The 17,740-nt window shown below is 42.4% G+C and overlaps 1 protein-coding gene across 1 annotated transcript in view; it reads right to left on the bottom strand.

Moving 5' to 3' along the window:
- LOC139776176 (gustatory receptor for sugar taste 43a) overlaps positions 1-17,740 on the bottom strand; it is a 236,201-nt gene that overhangs the window by 112,106 nt on the left and 106,355 nt on the right. The window contains exon 4 of the mRNA XM_071712691.1: positions 11,297-11,404. Coding sequence (XP_071568792.1) covers positions 11,297-11,404 — 108 coding nt within the window. The remainder of the gene's footprint in view (positions 1-11,296; positions 11,405-17,740) is intronic.

Genomic DNA, 17,740 nt, shown 5'->3' with positions numbered 1-17,740 from the left:
ACCAAAGATAAATTCGCTCTTTTCAGAGCGACCAACACATTTCTACGTGGAACATCTTGTGTTCGCAGTAATACTACACGTTTTCGTAAGTACCGCGGAGGTTTCAGCTAATCACAAGACATGTGTCTCGTGCCAATCACGCGTGATGGAGACGCAATCGAACGCAGTGTGAATCCTCCATAATGTCACATGTTTACGTTCGGCAGCGCTAGTACCAACATAACCTGTTGACTGTTTGTTGTCGTCGTCGAGAAGTGCTCCGCATCGAGCATCGTGTTAACGTGCGCTGTGCAGTCAAGTATTTAACGCGTTTCTTTCTTAAAGTGATTTTTCTTAAAGTGATCTTTCTTAAAGTAATAATTAATTAATCGGTAGTAATTAATTGCATTAACCGTAATTGTTTATGATCGAGTGCGCGAGTAAATTCGTAAAAGTGTTGATTACGTGACAATTAATAAAAAAAGGATAACTTCTACTTAATTACTGTGATGTAATCAAGTAGAAGTTTTCCTTTTACTGTGATGTGATTGTGCGTAATGTGTTTCTTTCTTCGAGTAATTCTCAGTCATCGAACGATTATTTGGTAGTAATTAACAGTGATAAACCGGTAGATTTGTTTATTAATCTTATCGGTCAAGTGCGTGAGTCAATCCGTGAACGTGTCGATACGTGATACAATTTGTCAAAGAATAAACTTCTAATACGCGAGAAGTTTTTTCTTTGACAAATTGTATCACGTATCGACACGTTCACGGATTTACTCACGCACTTGACCGATAAGATTAATAAGCAAATCTACCGGTTTATCGCTGTTAATTATTACCGATTAATCGTTCGATGACTGAGAATTACTCGGCGTGTCATGGGAACGTCTCATTGACATCAACGGTCATGAAGCAAATATTCATCAGCAGTATGAAGACATCGAATCTCTGCAAGGTAAGAATGAATGAGTGAGTAATTGTGTGTGTGTGAGTGTGTGTGTGTGTGTGTGTGTGTGTGTGTACGCGTATCGTGTGTACATCCATCGCGTGTAGCAAGCACCGATCACTGATCGCAGCGAGCACCCCACATAATCACCCGCGTCGGACGGTGAGTCGCGCCGCCCCTGCCTACCTTCCGTACTCGTTCCGTAATTCGCTGAATATTTCTCGTAATAACTCAAAAACTAAGCTTCGGATAAAGTTTTGGTAAAGGAAAAATCGTCTCAAAATTAAGTCAGGAATACGACATTTTAAGGACAAACGATAGTTTCGGATCACCCTGTATGTGCCAAATTTACCGAAATTTTTATAACTCCATAACTAATCAACCAATTCTTAACGAATTGTATATGAAATAGGGGTAGAAAAAACTGAAGAATATAATAGAATTAATAAAAATTGCTAATAATAAAGGGGTTACCGATTTCTGTTTAAAAAAACAGCCAAACTTACCAAAATTTCTATAACTCAAGAATTGTCTTAAAACTTATACTGATCCGATTCGCCTCGGTCTACCCTAAGTTATTTGATGGATAGAGTATCATTAAAAGAAGATTGTTAGTGAATTTGGCGAGGATCGGTGAAGGGATTACCGATTTCTGCTTAAAAAGTGTATAAGATGTACATGTAATTTTATATAGAGTATTATTAAAAGAAGGTTGTTTTGAATTTTGCGAGAATCGGTGAGAGGGTTACCGATTTCTGCTTAAAAAATGTGTAACGATTTCTGCTTAAAAAATGTGTAAGTATCTTTAATGATACTCTATCCATAAAAAAAAGTGTGCAAGTAGAAACTTGCACATTGCTTCCTCATAGTTTTTAAGTGTGCAAGTGGAAACTTGTACATTGCTTTCTCATAGTTTTTAAATGTGCAAGTAGAAACTTGTTTAAGTGAGCAAGTAGAAACTTGCACATTGCTTCCTTATAGTTTTTAAGTGTGCAAGTAGAAACCTGCACATTGCTTCCTCTATGAGGAAGCCAAATTAATAAATATCTACTAATAATTATGCATAAAAAAACAGGCTTCCTCATAGAGGAAGCAATGTGCAGGTTTCTACTTGCACACTTAAAAACTATAAGGAAGCAATGTGCAAGTTTCTACTTGCTCACTTAAACAAGTTTCTACTTGCACACTTAAAAACTATGAGAAAGCAATGTACAAGTTTCCACTTGCACACTTAAAAACTATGAGGAAGCAATGTGCAAGTTTTTTTTTACAAAAATCAATTTCTCTCATTAGTCTACGTATAAAAGTATCAAGGTAAAGTCATCGAAAAGTGAATACTTTACGAGATATTTTATATTTTATATTAAAAGCCTCAAAACAAAAAATATCTCAGGAAATCCTTAATGAAAGAGAGCTTCATTATAGCGTTTTGAAAACGTCTTGACAAGGGCTACAAGAATATGTAATAAAAAATTAGGAGTACCAGTTAAGAAAACATTAATTACATTGACTTGGCCTTGAAAAAATCACTCAAGTGACGTCCATATTTTCATCATCTATCCCCTTTAATATCCTACAACTTTTATCTGAAACATTTTTCCATATCTAAAGCCGTTTCCGAGATTCAAGAGGTTGGGTCAGACTTATAGATACCCTGTATATGTAGATGTAAGTTCATAATAATGTTTCAATAAAATTATATATATATATATATATATATATATATATATATATTACACATGACTACCCATTTTTTACCACATTTGCGCCTTAAATACATTATTATGCTAACAATAAGAAAAAGGCGTCATTTCATGATGTCAAAATATGGTACAGTTTATGACGTCAAGAATTTGTAACATTAGACCGCTATTTTCACGTTATAAAAGCGTCAACTCGTGACGTCAAGAATATAATCAGTGAATGACCAATTTGAAACGTCAAAGTGATTGCTACCTGGACAAATTACGGTAATTATTTACAAAAAGACCCCACTCGCCAAAGACCTTGACCTTGACATATGTTGTCAAGGTCGCCCTCCTGAGTGACCTTCAGAAGGTTTTAGCCGGCGGTCGTTTTTTATTAAAAAGTTATTAACAAAAAAAATTTGAAAAATAAAGCAGTTATTTTGAGTATTGAAAGGCATAAACAATTAATATATATGTGGAAATAGTACATGTATGAGCAAAGAAAAGTTATTTAAAGCAGTGAATCGTAAATATATTGAAATCTTTTTGCTTTAATAATACAATATACATTGCCATTATTCAATTAAATGTTTAGTGTGCCTTCAAAGTACATGCGTGGACTTTCTTGTTGTGCTCTGCTGCACATGGTGGTGTGGGGTGGGCCTCGCTTTGCGTGAAAAGTCCATGCCACCATGTGCAGCAGAGCACAACAAGAAAGCCCATGCATGTACTTTGAAGGCACACTATGTGTCTAGTTTAACGATAGTGGAGCCTCCCGCAGGGGGGCGGAACCTATTGCCTCCACGCATACACTTTTCACGCGAGACGAGTTGTCAAATGGGTTCGTGGCGTGCTTTACGAGCTCGTTTATATATACATAATGAAACATTATATAATCTCTATTAATTTCCTGAATATACATATTTTATGTCATCTAATAATACATAAAATGGGTCTCCTCCTATTCTTTTTATTGTATATTGCCACAAATATTCACACAGATGATCGACTAACTTATCTTGTTTAATACCACCTCTACTTAAACGAGCTCGTAAAGCACGCCACAAACCCATGTGACCCATGTGCGCAGAGGGACGAAACCTACTGCCTCCATGCATACACTTTCCACGCGAAACGAGGTGCCACATGGGTTTATAACTTTCCACGCGTGGAAAGCCCACGCATGTACTTTAAAGGCACACTATGGCCGGTATTCATAGTCGGTTCTTATTTTAAGACCGTCTTAAGTAATGTCTTAAGATGCTAATACGGCTCTGTGATTGGTTCATAACATCTTAAGATCGTACTTAAGATGGTCTTAAATATAAGATTCGACTATGAATACCGGCCTATTATGTGTCTAGTTTAATAATAGTGGAGCTCTCCGCAGGGGAGCGGAACCTACTGCCTCCACGCATACACTTTCCACGCGAAACGAGGTGCCACATGGGTTTGCAATTTTTCACGCGTGGAAAGTCCACGCCGAAGGCACCCCGCATTCCCCCCCTTCGGTGTGTGTGCGTGTGTGTGTACGCGCGTGCTATTGTTGAATAATTTTTACAAAGCGAAAACTTTAATGCTTCGTAACTTTTGAACGGATCGTGACCGCCACTTTTTTCAAGGTCAAGGTTACTCAGGGTCATGACCTTGACAACATATGTCAAGGTCAAGGTCATTGGCGAGTGGGGTCTTTTTGTAAATAATTACCCAAATTACGTTATTTAAAGTACATGCATTGCAATTAATACAACTGGCTTACAAATAAAAATTACATTTTAAAACATGGTGTACTTACAAAACATTGGTGTACTGAATAATGTAACATTTTAAAAACACTTTGAAAGTTCTTAATAAATAATATAATAAAAAATTTAACTTACTGTAATACTTACTTTAAAATTTACTTATCCCTGAGAGAAAACCTAAGAATTATGAAAATTTAGACAATTTTAACTTCAAAATTGTGGACATTTACTTTTCACAATTCTTAGGTTTCCTTTTAGATTTCTCTTAAAGTAAGTTTTAAGATTAGCTTTTAAATAGTAGTTTTAAGTGTTCAATTTTTCATATTTCTTAAGTTTTTTCTACAGTAAATTTTAAGGTTTTTTTTTAAGATTTCTAAGGTAAATTTTCTCAAGGGTCCGATTAAGACAGTGTTCCAACGTACAGCTGTACCCAAGGTATAGCAACTTCCCCTATATATAGCTTGTGACTTGACAGGGTCGCGTCCGCCACCCGGACATAGAGCTGCCGAGGGAAAGTTCGGGGATGGCACCTGGACCCGGAAAGGGGAAGGGCTGCCTGGCCACTTTAGCAAAATATTTATCTTGTTGCGAGTTATTTCGTTTAACAGGAAGCGTGCGACCGGGAATGCCGAGTGAGTGACCGACCTAATTTGTAACGACCTTGGTGTCGCAACGGGAGAAGGACCGCAAGGAGGACCTCCCGAGACCAGCGGAGGGACCGGGCCGACGACGGCGCGGGTCACGTCGGGGCCATCGCCGAGCCGCCGCGATACGCGCCTCGCAGGGCGAGCGCGAGATTCGAAGCCCCGCCGCCACGGTAGAAACGGAAGACTCCGGGGGATGCCCCGGCGACAAGGTCCGAGCCGAGGGTCCCCGCGACCCCGCTGCTGCAGAGTGTGCGGTCAACCCTATTGCCGCAGCCGGCCACGGAATATCAGTCAACGGGGCCACGGCCCGTCCAGCCTGGTCCACGCGGGACCGATCCGCCTATTCGCGGCCTGGACAGTCGGATTAGGAGAAAGGACCGATTCGAAATACCGCCGGCCGGCAAGAAGGCTGGCGAGTCGCGCCGCGGAGAAAGCAGCGCGCGAATAAGGAGATCGCGTGGAGCGAAAAGGGCCGGAAAATCGAGAGCTAAACGCGATTGGCACCGGCGTGATCCCGCAGGACGATCGGCTCGTCACTGTCGTGTCGAGCGTCTGCCGGATAGGAACCATCGCCGAAGGTGCCGAGCTGCCGACTAATATCCTGTAAGGTCACCACTCCGGTATGTCCGCGCACTTACGATCCGATTGAGGCCGTCACTCCAGTTGAGCGACCGTCGTACCACGTTTGTGAGAATCCCGTAATTGTCGCGTACGTAATTACTGTAATTACCGTATCAAAACACTGCCAACGGGGCCGGCTGAAATCGGATCTATTACGCCCTTCCCAAGGACATAACCGCGGCCGACAGTCACGTTTTGTTTTGTATTGCGTTCTTGTGAATATTTTGGTGAGACTTCGTGGATAATTCGTGTTGAGATTGTGTGAATTTTATGTATCGTTGTGTGATTATGCTGTGTCGCGTTTTGGAGATGTTCGAGTACGCCGTAGTATCGAGTTGAGTGCGCGTTCTTGAGAGATTATCGTGTTGCGTTCTAGCGTATTTGGAGATTACGTTTCTCGTGTTGAGATTACATTTATCGCGTTAGCTTTCCGTTTACCGCGCTCACTTGCGTTCTGTGATCACGTTCAATGTGTTACACGGAGAAAATTGCTACGGTTGTTACAACAACATTCTCTATAATTGAAAAAGAAATGTATGTGAATTCAAGTTAAATTGATATTACATTGAATGTAGCTGTTAAGATATGCTCATTTATACAGTTTTCATAACCGTAGTTCTTACGATACGTGACATTCGGTTACAATACCCTCGTATATGGTTGCCTCAACCAAAGGATTATTGCTATCTCTCTTATGTGGTCTGCAGCACAAGTATTATGGTTGAGAGATCCATAAGATATAGCTGCACGGTACAGCACTGAATCACTGCATGATTGAGAGTTTAGTTCCATTGCGCGCGCTAAAGAATTTCTGCATAGAATAAAGTGGATTTGATAAGGATGTTTTAACTTTATAAATATACTTTAAAACAACCTTCGTTCTAGCTCGCGGCTGGGCTGGGTTCGAAGGAGGTGCGGAGGAACGGACGCGCGGTGAGGTTCGGCAAAATGAAGTGTATCGTGGTTAACAACTAACGTGACAGAATTTATTATATAATGGACGGTCGCGATATTTACAGCGGATTGAGCGCACAGTGTAACAGTCGCGGTATGCACAACGGCGCGGTGAGCGCAGGACGCAGAGTCGGGGCGCACGCGGTGCGCGCGGGAGTGCACGCGGGTGGTGATCGTGACGGGCGATCGGCGTGTGACGGGTGGCGCGAGGTAAGGCGCGGGGCGCACGGGCGCGGGTACGGCGGCGAGATCGCTGCAATTCGGTGCGTTCGGTGGCAGGCGTATCCGGTGAGAAGCGCTCGGTGGAGGCAGAGAAGCGCTCTGCCCTCGTTCGGATACCTCGTGCGCAAGGACGCCGGTCGGGTACCGAGAAGCGCTCGGGGAAGATAGAGTATGCCAGAGGCTCTCTACCTTCGTCCTGACTAGCGGGCGCGGGGTGTAGGAGCGCCGGTCGTCTGACGAGAATCGCTCGGCGAAGACAGAGAATGCCGGGGGCGCTCTACCTTTGTTCTGACTCGCGGGGGTGCGGTGGAAGAAAGCCGGCCGTCGATCGAGAATCACTCGGCGAAGACAAAGAATGCCGGAGGCGCTCTACCCTCGTTCTGACGTGCGGGCGCGGTGTGGAAGAAAGCTTGTCGTCTCTCGAGAATCGCTCGGCGAAGACAGAGAATGCCGGAGGCGCTCTACCCTCGTTCTGACTTGCTAGAAAGATGCGGGAATTCAGGATCGGTGCGGTCGGTCGGAGCGGTGATCAGGAAATCGCATTTAGCGTTAAAAACGCTCGTCTTTTATACCCGGCGCGGCGGCGTTACGCAGTGGCGGGGATAGCGACGGCGATCGCGAGCGCCGGGATGGTGCGGCGGAACGGTCGGAAAATACGGCGTCCCGACGCCGCGATCGCGTTCGGCGGTCTTCGGTTGCGGTCGGCACCGCTCGGCGCGTTGAGGCGGCTGCCGCGGCAAGTCCGTTCGCGGGCTTCCTAACGCTACGATGAATGGTTTAAAATACGGTGGGCACACCGTGCCCGTTCCTCGCCCGGCGGATGGTCGGCCGGGCGTTCTCGGCGGGATGTTATGCCGGAACGATGCATCTTTGGGGGTGCATCGTTACAACTTTTTTCATAAATATATTTACGAACACAAAATTTCGTAATGAGCCGACACTGGTTTCTGACATTCACCCGACATTAAGAAATATTATTGTATATCATATATCCAATTCAAAATTTTATTACTCTTTTTAAACTGAATTTGTTTCTTAAGATGATTTTTGAAAAATTATATATTTGCGCTGATACATATGTAGACTATATATAACACTCACATTAAGGGAGGACACCACTGTAACTGCCCATTTTCGACTGCCTTCTTTGGTATTTTTTTTTTAGAAAGGAATAAAATATATGGTCAAAAGAACTTTTAGGCTTTATTAGACATATATTAAAGTATGTAAAAAAATTTTTTATTTGTTGAAAAAATACAAAATGGCGGCGCACGAGTCGCTATAGCACTTATTGGTTTTCAGCCAACCCTCTCCGCGGCACGCAGTAGAACTGTCGTAAATTTGATCCTGGAACAAAAAGTGAAATATTTTCGTTAATTATATTAGTTTTAGCAGTGAAGTACGAGGGGAAATAAGAAAATATTAAAAAACAAAAAATAGAGACGAGTTTGAATAAAAAGTTCGATTTTTCGACCATCGAACTTTTTATTCAAACTCGTCTCTATTTTTTGTTTTTTAATATTTTCTTATTTCCCCTCGTACTTCACTGCTAAAACTAATATAATTAACGAAAATATTTCACTTTTTGTTCCAGGATCAAATTTACGACAGTTCTACTGCGTGCCGCGGAGAGGGTTGGCTGAAAACCAATAAGTGCTATAGCGACTCGTGCGCCGCCTTTTTGTATTTTTTTAACAAATAAAAAATTTTTTTACATACTTTAATATATGTCTAATAAAGCCTAAAAGTTCTTTTGACCATATATTTTATTCCTTTCTAAAAAAAAAATACCAAAAAAGGCAGTCGAAAATGGGCAGTTACAGTGGTGTCCTCCCTTAAATTAAGAAGTAGTCTACCACGTAAGGCAGTTGGCTCACAATCCAGAGGTCCCGAGTTCGAATCCCACCAAGGTAAGTGTTTTTTTCAAATACGAGAAAATATTTATAATCATAGACTACATCTTAAGAAACAAATTTAGTTAAAAAATAGTAATAAAATTTCGAAATAAATAATTTTTTTTGTCGGGTGAATATTTGTTCATTATGGTTGTAACATCCATATATTATGGTTGCAACATCCATATAGTAGCTACCCTCACTAAGGTTAGGGCAACCATATAGGTCACTTCCAGAGTACTATGGTTTCCATAACCCTTTTGTATGGATGGGCGAAAATTAACATTATTATTCTGTTGTAGCAACCGTAACTTTTTCTCCGTGTAACTTTCCGTCTATCGCGTTTACTTGCGTTTGGAGATTACGTTTAATGTGTTAACTTTCCGTCTGTCACATTCACTTGAGTTCGGGGATTACGTTTCGGAGATTATATTTATCGTATTAGCTTGCGTATACACCGTGTCGGGATTTTCGCGTAAACCTCCTGACTCATTTCATGTACGACCCATATTACTTGAATATATTATTTATTACTACTCCCGTTTGATTTATTGCGCTGCGCTACCTCTCCTTCTTCCCGCGTGAGACCACGTGAAGATCGAGCTTCGCCCTGAGTAAGTCGCGTAATTTTCGGTAATGTTGCGTTTCTAGTAATGTGGTGCGATTGATCGTACCTGGCGCCCAATTTCTCGTACCGATCCCGGGCACGGTTCGCCCGGAGAGCGCCGTATTAATTTGCGACGTGCTCCCGCGGCTCCCGTGGCGAGACTGCAGGGAATACTCGTCGCAAGGTTTACGTCATAATAAATATACGTATATTTTATTAATAAAATATAAAAAACTATTTTTTGTGTACTGTAATTTTAAAGTTCAGAAAAGTTTAAAAACTCAAAAAGAACATAAAGTAATCTGTTATGGAGTTACAATTTTGATTTAAGAACTATTTAATAACTATTTTGCATCTATTACGAATTCTTTTAGAGTATAAAAAGGAGGTAAATGTATATAGAAGGTCAAACCTCACCGATTTTATCGTCATTTAAATATGTTGTAGGGGATTCGAGGTCTTTCTGAGTAACTCTACGCAAGAAAAAAGTGAGGCTATTAGTTTAGAAGATACAGTAAATTGAAGTTCGACATTAAAGTTTGTATATGCTGTAATAATATGTTATTTTTTCAGTTCTAAGGCACAGTATAAGTAAGAACAGTAAGTAAACTCCGTCAAGAAGTTGGAAATGAATATGGCGACTTGCACAACTAATAATATGGCGATTGTCATAATAACTGCGTGGTAACTGAGTATGAGATAATAAGATAAGATCATAGACGTCTATGGATAAAATAATAGGATAATAATATTATATCAAATCAAGCGCGCTCGCACAATCAACAACATCGGATGGTTGCCGCAAAGATCAATAACACCTACACGAAGTGTACCTACTGTCCTTATTTATACTGTGGCTAAGGGAAGTAATTTGCTAATATGTGTGTATAGACAGTACATATATCAGCAAATTACGGTAATTATACAGAAAGAGGGCAACCTCACCGATTTCAATGACCTTGACATATGTTGTCAAGAACGTAATCCTGAGTAACTTTTCCTTATAACTTAATCGGCAGTCATTGCTTATTTAAAAAATATGAACAAAAAAAGTTTGAGAAATTTACAAGTTTATGTCAGTGCTAAGGGAAGTAATTTATTAATATATGTGTATAAACAGTACACATGTAGGCGGGGGTAAGTGGGGGTAGACCTCGATTCGCGTGGAAAGTTTTTCACCCGTACAACAATTGGGTTGGGTTAGACCTTTGATTACATTGAAGCGAAGTTTACCCCACCCCACCCCGACCTGCTTATAGGACAAAATAAGGTCTATCATTGTACGATTCAAGTTTCCAACTTTCCACGCGAACCGAGGTCCACCCCCACCCACCCCTGCCTGCGTAGGAGAGGCGGTACACATGTAGATGTGTACTGTCTATACACACATATCAGTAAATTACTTCCCTTAGCACTGACATAAACTGTTATATTTTTCAGTTACATTTGTTCATAACTTAAATAAATAAAAATAATAACCGCCGATTAAGTTATGAGGAAAAGTTACTCAGGATCACGTCCTTGACAACATATGTCAAGGTCATTGAAATCGTAGAGGTTGCCCTCTTTCTGTATAATTACCAGAATTCCTTTTGTATCTGAAAAAGGTTTCAGAATTGGTGACCTAAAAGTAAATTCTTTTTAAACACTTAAGAATGTTTAAGAACAAAAATAAGTTGGAAGAAGAATTTATTTCATAATTTGGGAATTCAAAAAGAATTCTTTTTGAATTCTCTGTGCTATTTGGGTTATTAAACTATTATATTAAACTAAATAATATTGCGAAATTATTATATTCAATAATTATTCAAAATTTCTTAATTTTTGAAATATTTTAAATTTTTTAATTATTATATATTTACATATAATTTGTTACAAACATTTTCATATACACGTGCGTTTTTATTTTATTTTTATTGTTTATAACGTGGTGAAAAGCCGAAAAAAAATACGAAAATATTTTTAAGTATATATCATGGAGTCGTACCATTTGTGATAGAAAAATCCATGATCTTCGATTTTCGAAACATTCGAACATTTCCCATGTCTTGTCGAATGTACGTAACTAGTTGCCCTTGATCACGAAGGTCACCGGCTAAGAAGTTTATATTACTTTAAAAACGTGTTTGAGAGAAAGAGAAAGAGGAAGGTTGAGGTAAAATAAAATGGAGTAACAGAAAATGTAAACTTAAAAATTCACAGAAATGACGAAGTTGATGATCAAAAGTCACGTTACTATTGATATCTCGCGCTAAGTGTACGTGATGTTTACAAAACGTTGAATGCTAAAAAAAGTGATATGTTAAAATATTACTTTTTCAAAAAATTAAAAAAGACAAACAAAGTACATACATGTATCAATTAAACGCGAAAAAATATTGTTTAATAGAATGTTTTTCTATATTTTATTTCTCAAAAAGTTTAAAAGTAGTAAGTCCAATAATGGTAGGTAGTCCAATAATGAACCAGTAGTAGGGGAGACCGGGGCTAAACCGCCATTTTTTTTCGGTGCCGATTTTTAACAACAAAATAAATAATTTTAGTTAAATGTGGTATACCACTGTAAAGAGTGAACCTTTAGCTACAAAATTTATATAGGAAAGTTTTATTTATGTTGCTTTGTTTAACCGGTATAGAGCAAAAACGACAACGGTGGAAAAATTGAAATCTAAAAAATGCCGGGGTTAAACCGCCACCCCCCCGGGGCTAATCCGTCACACTGCATTTTCAATACATATACGTACATCTAATCCTGAAAAATGATAGGATACATTTTAATAATTGTTTTTTAAGAGAAAAATATAAAAATTTATTTAAAATTTTTATGCGAAACATTATTAAAAAATTATTGTTTTACCTATTCCATAAAACAATTTAGGCACGTGAATACAGAGATTAACCAAATCGTAAACTCCCCAACGGCACGTCACATTGTCAACGCGGGCAACCACGGAGAACACGCGTGACGGCGTTCCGGTTCCATAGGATCAGCGCGGACCCTCGAGCAACCTAACCAAGCCGCGTTTCTCGCGGGGGAGCGATAAATAGCGACAGGGGAGTTAGAAAAGCTCGCGGTGGAGCGCGACCATTTTACCGACTCGACGGCGTCCTCGCGCCGATTCCTCGACGCGCCGACGACGACGACGATGACCACCACCACTACAACGGCGGCGACAATAACGCCGAGACGATGCGGCGAACGCTGGACGATGCGGTCGCACGCGCGACTGTCACTGACACAACGACCAACAACGACGATTTACCGCGGCCGGGAGTCGGGACGATCTACGTCCGCCATCTTTTCGGTCGGCCAAAACGGTAGTTTTGCGACGATACGTGCGTACCATTTCCCTCCTACACACGTGCCTCCTACAAACTGACGCACGTGCAAGGGAAGACAGAATCACGCTCGAGGGAAACCTAACCTGAAATCGCCGTGAGCTGAAGTCGTGCGCCTGGCGCGCCACAGTGACGAGACTGGCGGACCAGCCCCGGGTGCTTACTGGCGGATAAGCCCCAAACATAAGTTTCAGGTTTGATCGCCCATGAAATATTAGACATCAACGATAATGAAAAAACTACACTGGATTCGTGTTCAGCATTCATTACTTTTTATAATCACGTACCTCGAGATTTGGAGAGCAAATATTATTGCAGATATTACAATATTTCCACGCGCAGAAAATTTCACTTTCACCTTCTGAAAACACGTTTGCCCTCGTAAAAATCATAACACGGCAGGTAACCTGCCGAAACTCCGTTGGTCACATGGGTACCATAAGCAGCGTTTACAATGTTAATAGCGAGTTCGCACAATATACAGGTTCCGAGATATTTGATTTGGCGGTTCAACCCCGTTGGCGGTTTAGCCCCGGTCTCCCCTACACTACATAAATTATTGCGATATTTCGTAAACGTCTGCCGGAAATATTTCTACAAAATTCTAAAAAAAAAAATAAAAGTATATTACAAAAAACTATGAAATATAATTGCCAGAATCTATGAAATTCTACATGAATTTAAGAAGTGCTATAAAAATCTACATGAAAATGTTAGAATTGGAACACTTTTGTAAATTTTTGTATTTTTTTAGTGTATAGTTTCTGCGACTTATATATATAGGAATCTAGGAATTTTTCAGTTAAACAACGTCGACCTACAACTGTTATGAACGTTCTCGGTAATGTCAGGATCTCGGAGTAGGATACACGACTAACACGACTCGGGTCAGTACAGAGAGAGAATAATCTTTATTAGACTTTCGAGGAGACCGATAGCTTTCGTGGTCTCAGCGCTACTACTGTCGCCGGCCGAGCGCTCCCCACTCTCTAGCTCGCGCCTTTTGTTTACACTCGATGCCCCGGGCGCATTTCTTCTATTTTTCCAGGACAACAACAAATATTGATATTCTACACGTTTCTATGTCCATTTAAGTACAGTAGACTACAATTGTAGTTTAAGTATAAAAACATGTAAATAAATAAGTAAGACGTATCCAATAATTTATCAAAAATTGCTTCGCAGACCTCTGCACTACATGATATTAGAGGGATCACTTAAGCCGATCTGCAGCGAAGAATATCGTAATCAGGCTTCTCACTGGCTCATCTCTTATATTATAGCGCGTGATGATTTTTTATTATGAGAAAATATACTGGAAATCTACATAAATTGTAGATTTATGTATTTTTCTATTGGATATCTTACAGCAGACTATATAAAAGAAAAAAAAGTGACTTTTGACTTCTGCGAACTAAGAAGTTATTAATAACGCAATAAATAATAGATTCGCCAGTATGTAGATAAAAATAACGATTAAAAATTAAGCGACCCAACTGGCCATTTCTCATTTATTCTTCTTCACGACGTTTCGACCACAATTTGGTCCTTCTCAAGTGAGATGTTATAAATACAGTACGCAACAATTACATCATGCGTCGCCAGACGTTGTGTCCCAACTACATCGTGCGCACGCTAAAGCTAAAAACGAATATGTCAAACTAAAATTGTCAAATATAAAAGCGGAAGGCATGTCAGAGTTAAATCGTAGAAGCTTACATGTTGGTTGCGTCGAAGGAGTGAGATTGTACAATTTCGCGAACATCGCAAGCGTAACAGTGAAGAAACTTATAATGACCTTTTTCTCCACCCGATCCATAACATGCCATATTCAAAGTCACACTGATAAGAATTATATACAATGACGAATTACATTACATTAAATCGTGTTCCCAAAGCACCGCAGGACAGGCCAAAATCAGACAAATTGACGTTGTTCAGGATTTTCAATCCGTCGCGATCGAGCATAAATCGATACCGCTAACGCCATCCCTTAGCCGCCCTCTGAACGAGGTAATTTCGCGCCGCAACGGGCCAGCGAGAGCTCCGGTCTCATCAGTATCAAATAGTGAGTCGTTTCAAGCGGTGCCCAAGCCGTCTTGCATACGTCAAGTACATTTGTACTCCGTTTCACGCGGTCGATCCTCACCGTCGTGCATTCGTTAAGTCCGCAAGTATAATCGTTTCACGCGGTAGTTACGCCCCGTCGTGCATACGGAAACTTGTTGTGCCGTCAGTGCACCCGCCTTTATAGTGCGTTACATGCACTCGCAACCGCGCCGTCAGTGCGCCCGCTGCCGCGCTTATTAGTGCGCCTCCGAACTCTGCGCCTCCGTACGTCTGCAGCTTCACCGTCGCAATCACGCGAGTGGTGAACATCCGCGTATCAGTGCGCGCATCAGTGCTAATTACACGCGCCCTAAGTGCGTTCATACATAGCCGGAGCCGTTCGAGCACATTGAACACTCACAGCTCACGTGCCCTCGCGCCCGGCTAACACACCCGCATCACGTGCACCGCGCTACCTGTGAATATCACGAAATCACGTGCACGCTGTAGATACCTGCCGCGCCTATTCCAACTGTAACGGCGATTCGGCATAACTTTTCTCCGCTGTACATACGTGAATTAAACGAGTGCTGTGCACAATTACTGTTCAACAAGATGTCCTATCCTTTTCACCCGCCTTATCCCTGTCGGGGTAGAACCGGCGCTACGCTAATTGGCGCGACCGACTTACAACCGGAAACGCCAACATAATTCTGGTCCTTCGAGCCGGATAGGCGTGCGTGTTAAAGACAAGTCAACACTATCTGGAGCGAGATGGCAGAGCAATTGGGAGGCCAGCTGCAACTAACGCTCGATCTCTTGAAAACTTCCTGGATTAAGGTGAGCGAGCTCAACGGTCGACATAGTATAGTCCGCGCGTTATTGGATCAGGGTTCGGTCACTACTCTGATCACCGAACGTTTAGCTCAGCGATTGCGTTTACCGCGTACGCGCGTCTCCGTCTCTATCACTGGGATCGGCGAGACGGCTGCCACCGCACGCAGCGCAGCTACCGTTCACGTGTCAGCGCGTGACGGCACGGGCCCGTCGCCCTCCGTCTCCGCTCTTGTTCTCAAGTCGCTCACGACTTACATTTCGCAACGCGTTTCGGACATCACGAAACTGTCGTTCGTTCGCAAACTTCCGCTAGCTGATAGCGATCCGACTAGCGCGGCGCCGATTAACGTAATTATCGGTGCTGATTTGTATGGCGCGATCTTATTGCCGGAGGTCCGTAATCGCGCCCCTCATGAGCCCGTCGCTCAAAACTCAATTTTCGGATGGTTCCTGTCCGGACCAATGCCTATGCCGTCGCAGTCACGGCCGGCTCGCATTCAAACGCACCACTGCACGGTGCTTTCGGAAATCTCCGATCAATTAAAGCGTTTTTGGGAGATTGAAGAACTCCCTCAACAAACTCATCTCTCACCGGAAGAGATTCGATGCAAAGGGCATTTCGTATCCACACATTCTCGTGCCCCCAATGGGCAGTATATAGTGCGGCTGCCGTTTAAATCGGAGCCCCCCCTCAAACTTAGTGAATCCAAGCAGATTGCCAGCGCGTTGTATTCACGCCTCGAGTCACGGTTAAAGTCGAATCCGGATCTCGCAAGAGAATACCACGACTTCTTAGCAGAATACGAACGTCTTGGCCACATGACCAAGGCGTCTGAAGTCGACCCCCCGGATGGTCAAATCGTCTATATACCGCATCATGCGGTTGTGCGCGAGCACAGCGCGACAACTCGTTTGCGCGTTGTTTTCAACGCATCTCAACTGACCTCCAACGGTCTCTCAATAAATGATCATATCATAGTCGGCCGTAAGTTACAGACTGAATTGTCATTCATTATTTTTCGCTGGCGGCAATTTCGGTTCGTCTTCACCGCCGACATTGCTAAAATGTATCGCCAGATTCTCGTTCACAAATGCGACGTGGATTACCAGAGAATCTTATGGCGACCCGCTCCGAATTATCCTCTGATAGCTTATCGCATGCTTACCGTCACTTACGGTAACGCAAACGCGCCAAACGTCGCTATTCGCGTGATGGAGCAAGTCGCCGAAGACGAAGGCGCTGATTTCCCGTTAGCAGTTCCGGTATTACGGCTTCACACTTACGTCGATGACTGTGTGTTCGGCGCCGATGATATACCGCTCGCGCTTCAGACGCGAGATCAAGTCATTTCTCTCTTAAAACGGGCTGGATTTCACCTAAGTAAATAGGCCAGTAATAATCCGGTCTTGCTGGAAGGCATCGATCCTCAGGATCACGGCCTTGCCTCCGCTAAAACGCTCGAATCGGACGAGCGCCTTAAGGTATTAGGTATCAAATGGCATCCTAACACGGACGTCTTCCAATTTGACGTCGCGCTTACGGAGTCGGTTCCCGACACGAAGCGCTCAATTCTCTCGACAATCGCTCGAATTTTCGATCCTCTCGGGTGGATGGCTCCAGTGGTCATCACCGCGAAAATCTTGATGCAGCAGCTCTGGCTGCTTTGCTGCAAATGGGACGACGTAATCCCTGACGATCTTCTCCATAAGTGGAGAGAGTACTACTCTCAATTATCGCAGTTGCGACAAATCTCCATTCCGCGTTGGACCGGTCACGGTTCCGATATGCTTGTCACGGAAATTTATGGGTTTGCCGATGGTTCCGCCTCCGCCTACGGAGCGGTGATTTATCTAAGAGTTACGCACATGGACGGAACAGTCGAAGTTACGATGCTCTTGTCGAAATCTAAGGTAGCTCCGCTCAAGCCCATGAGTATTCCTCGCCTAGAATTGTGCGCAGCCGTACTGCTCGCGCGTGCAATCGCCTCAGTGCGATCCGCACTCACTATTACAAGTTTCACTTATCATTGTTGGACCGATTCTAAGGTCACTCAAGCCTGGATTTTGCAGTCACCTTCTCGATGGAAAACGTTCGTCGCCAATCGGGTACACGAAGTGCAAACCCTTTTTCCGAACGTCGAATGGCATCACGTGCCATCGCAACAAAACCCTGCCGATCTCGTTTCGCGGGGCGTCAAACCCGAAA

The sequence above is a fragment of the Temnothorax nylanderi genome, unplaced genomic scaffold (genome assembly GCF_030848795.1).
Source record: "Temnothorax nylanderi isolate EJ_2023f unplaced genomic scaffold, tnyl_v1.0 TNYL_tig0113_pilon, whole genome shotgun sequence".
Taxonomy (NCBI): domain Eukaryota; kingdom Metazoa; phylum Arthropoda; class Insecta; order Hymenoptera; family Formicidae; genus Temnothorax; species Temnothorax nylanderi.
The sequence above is the reverse complement of the archived record's forward strand: the minus strand, read 5'-3'. Positions and strand labels throughout refer to the sequence as shown.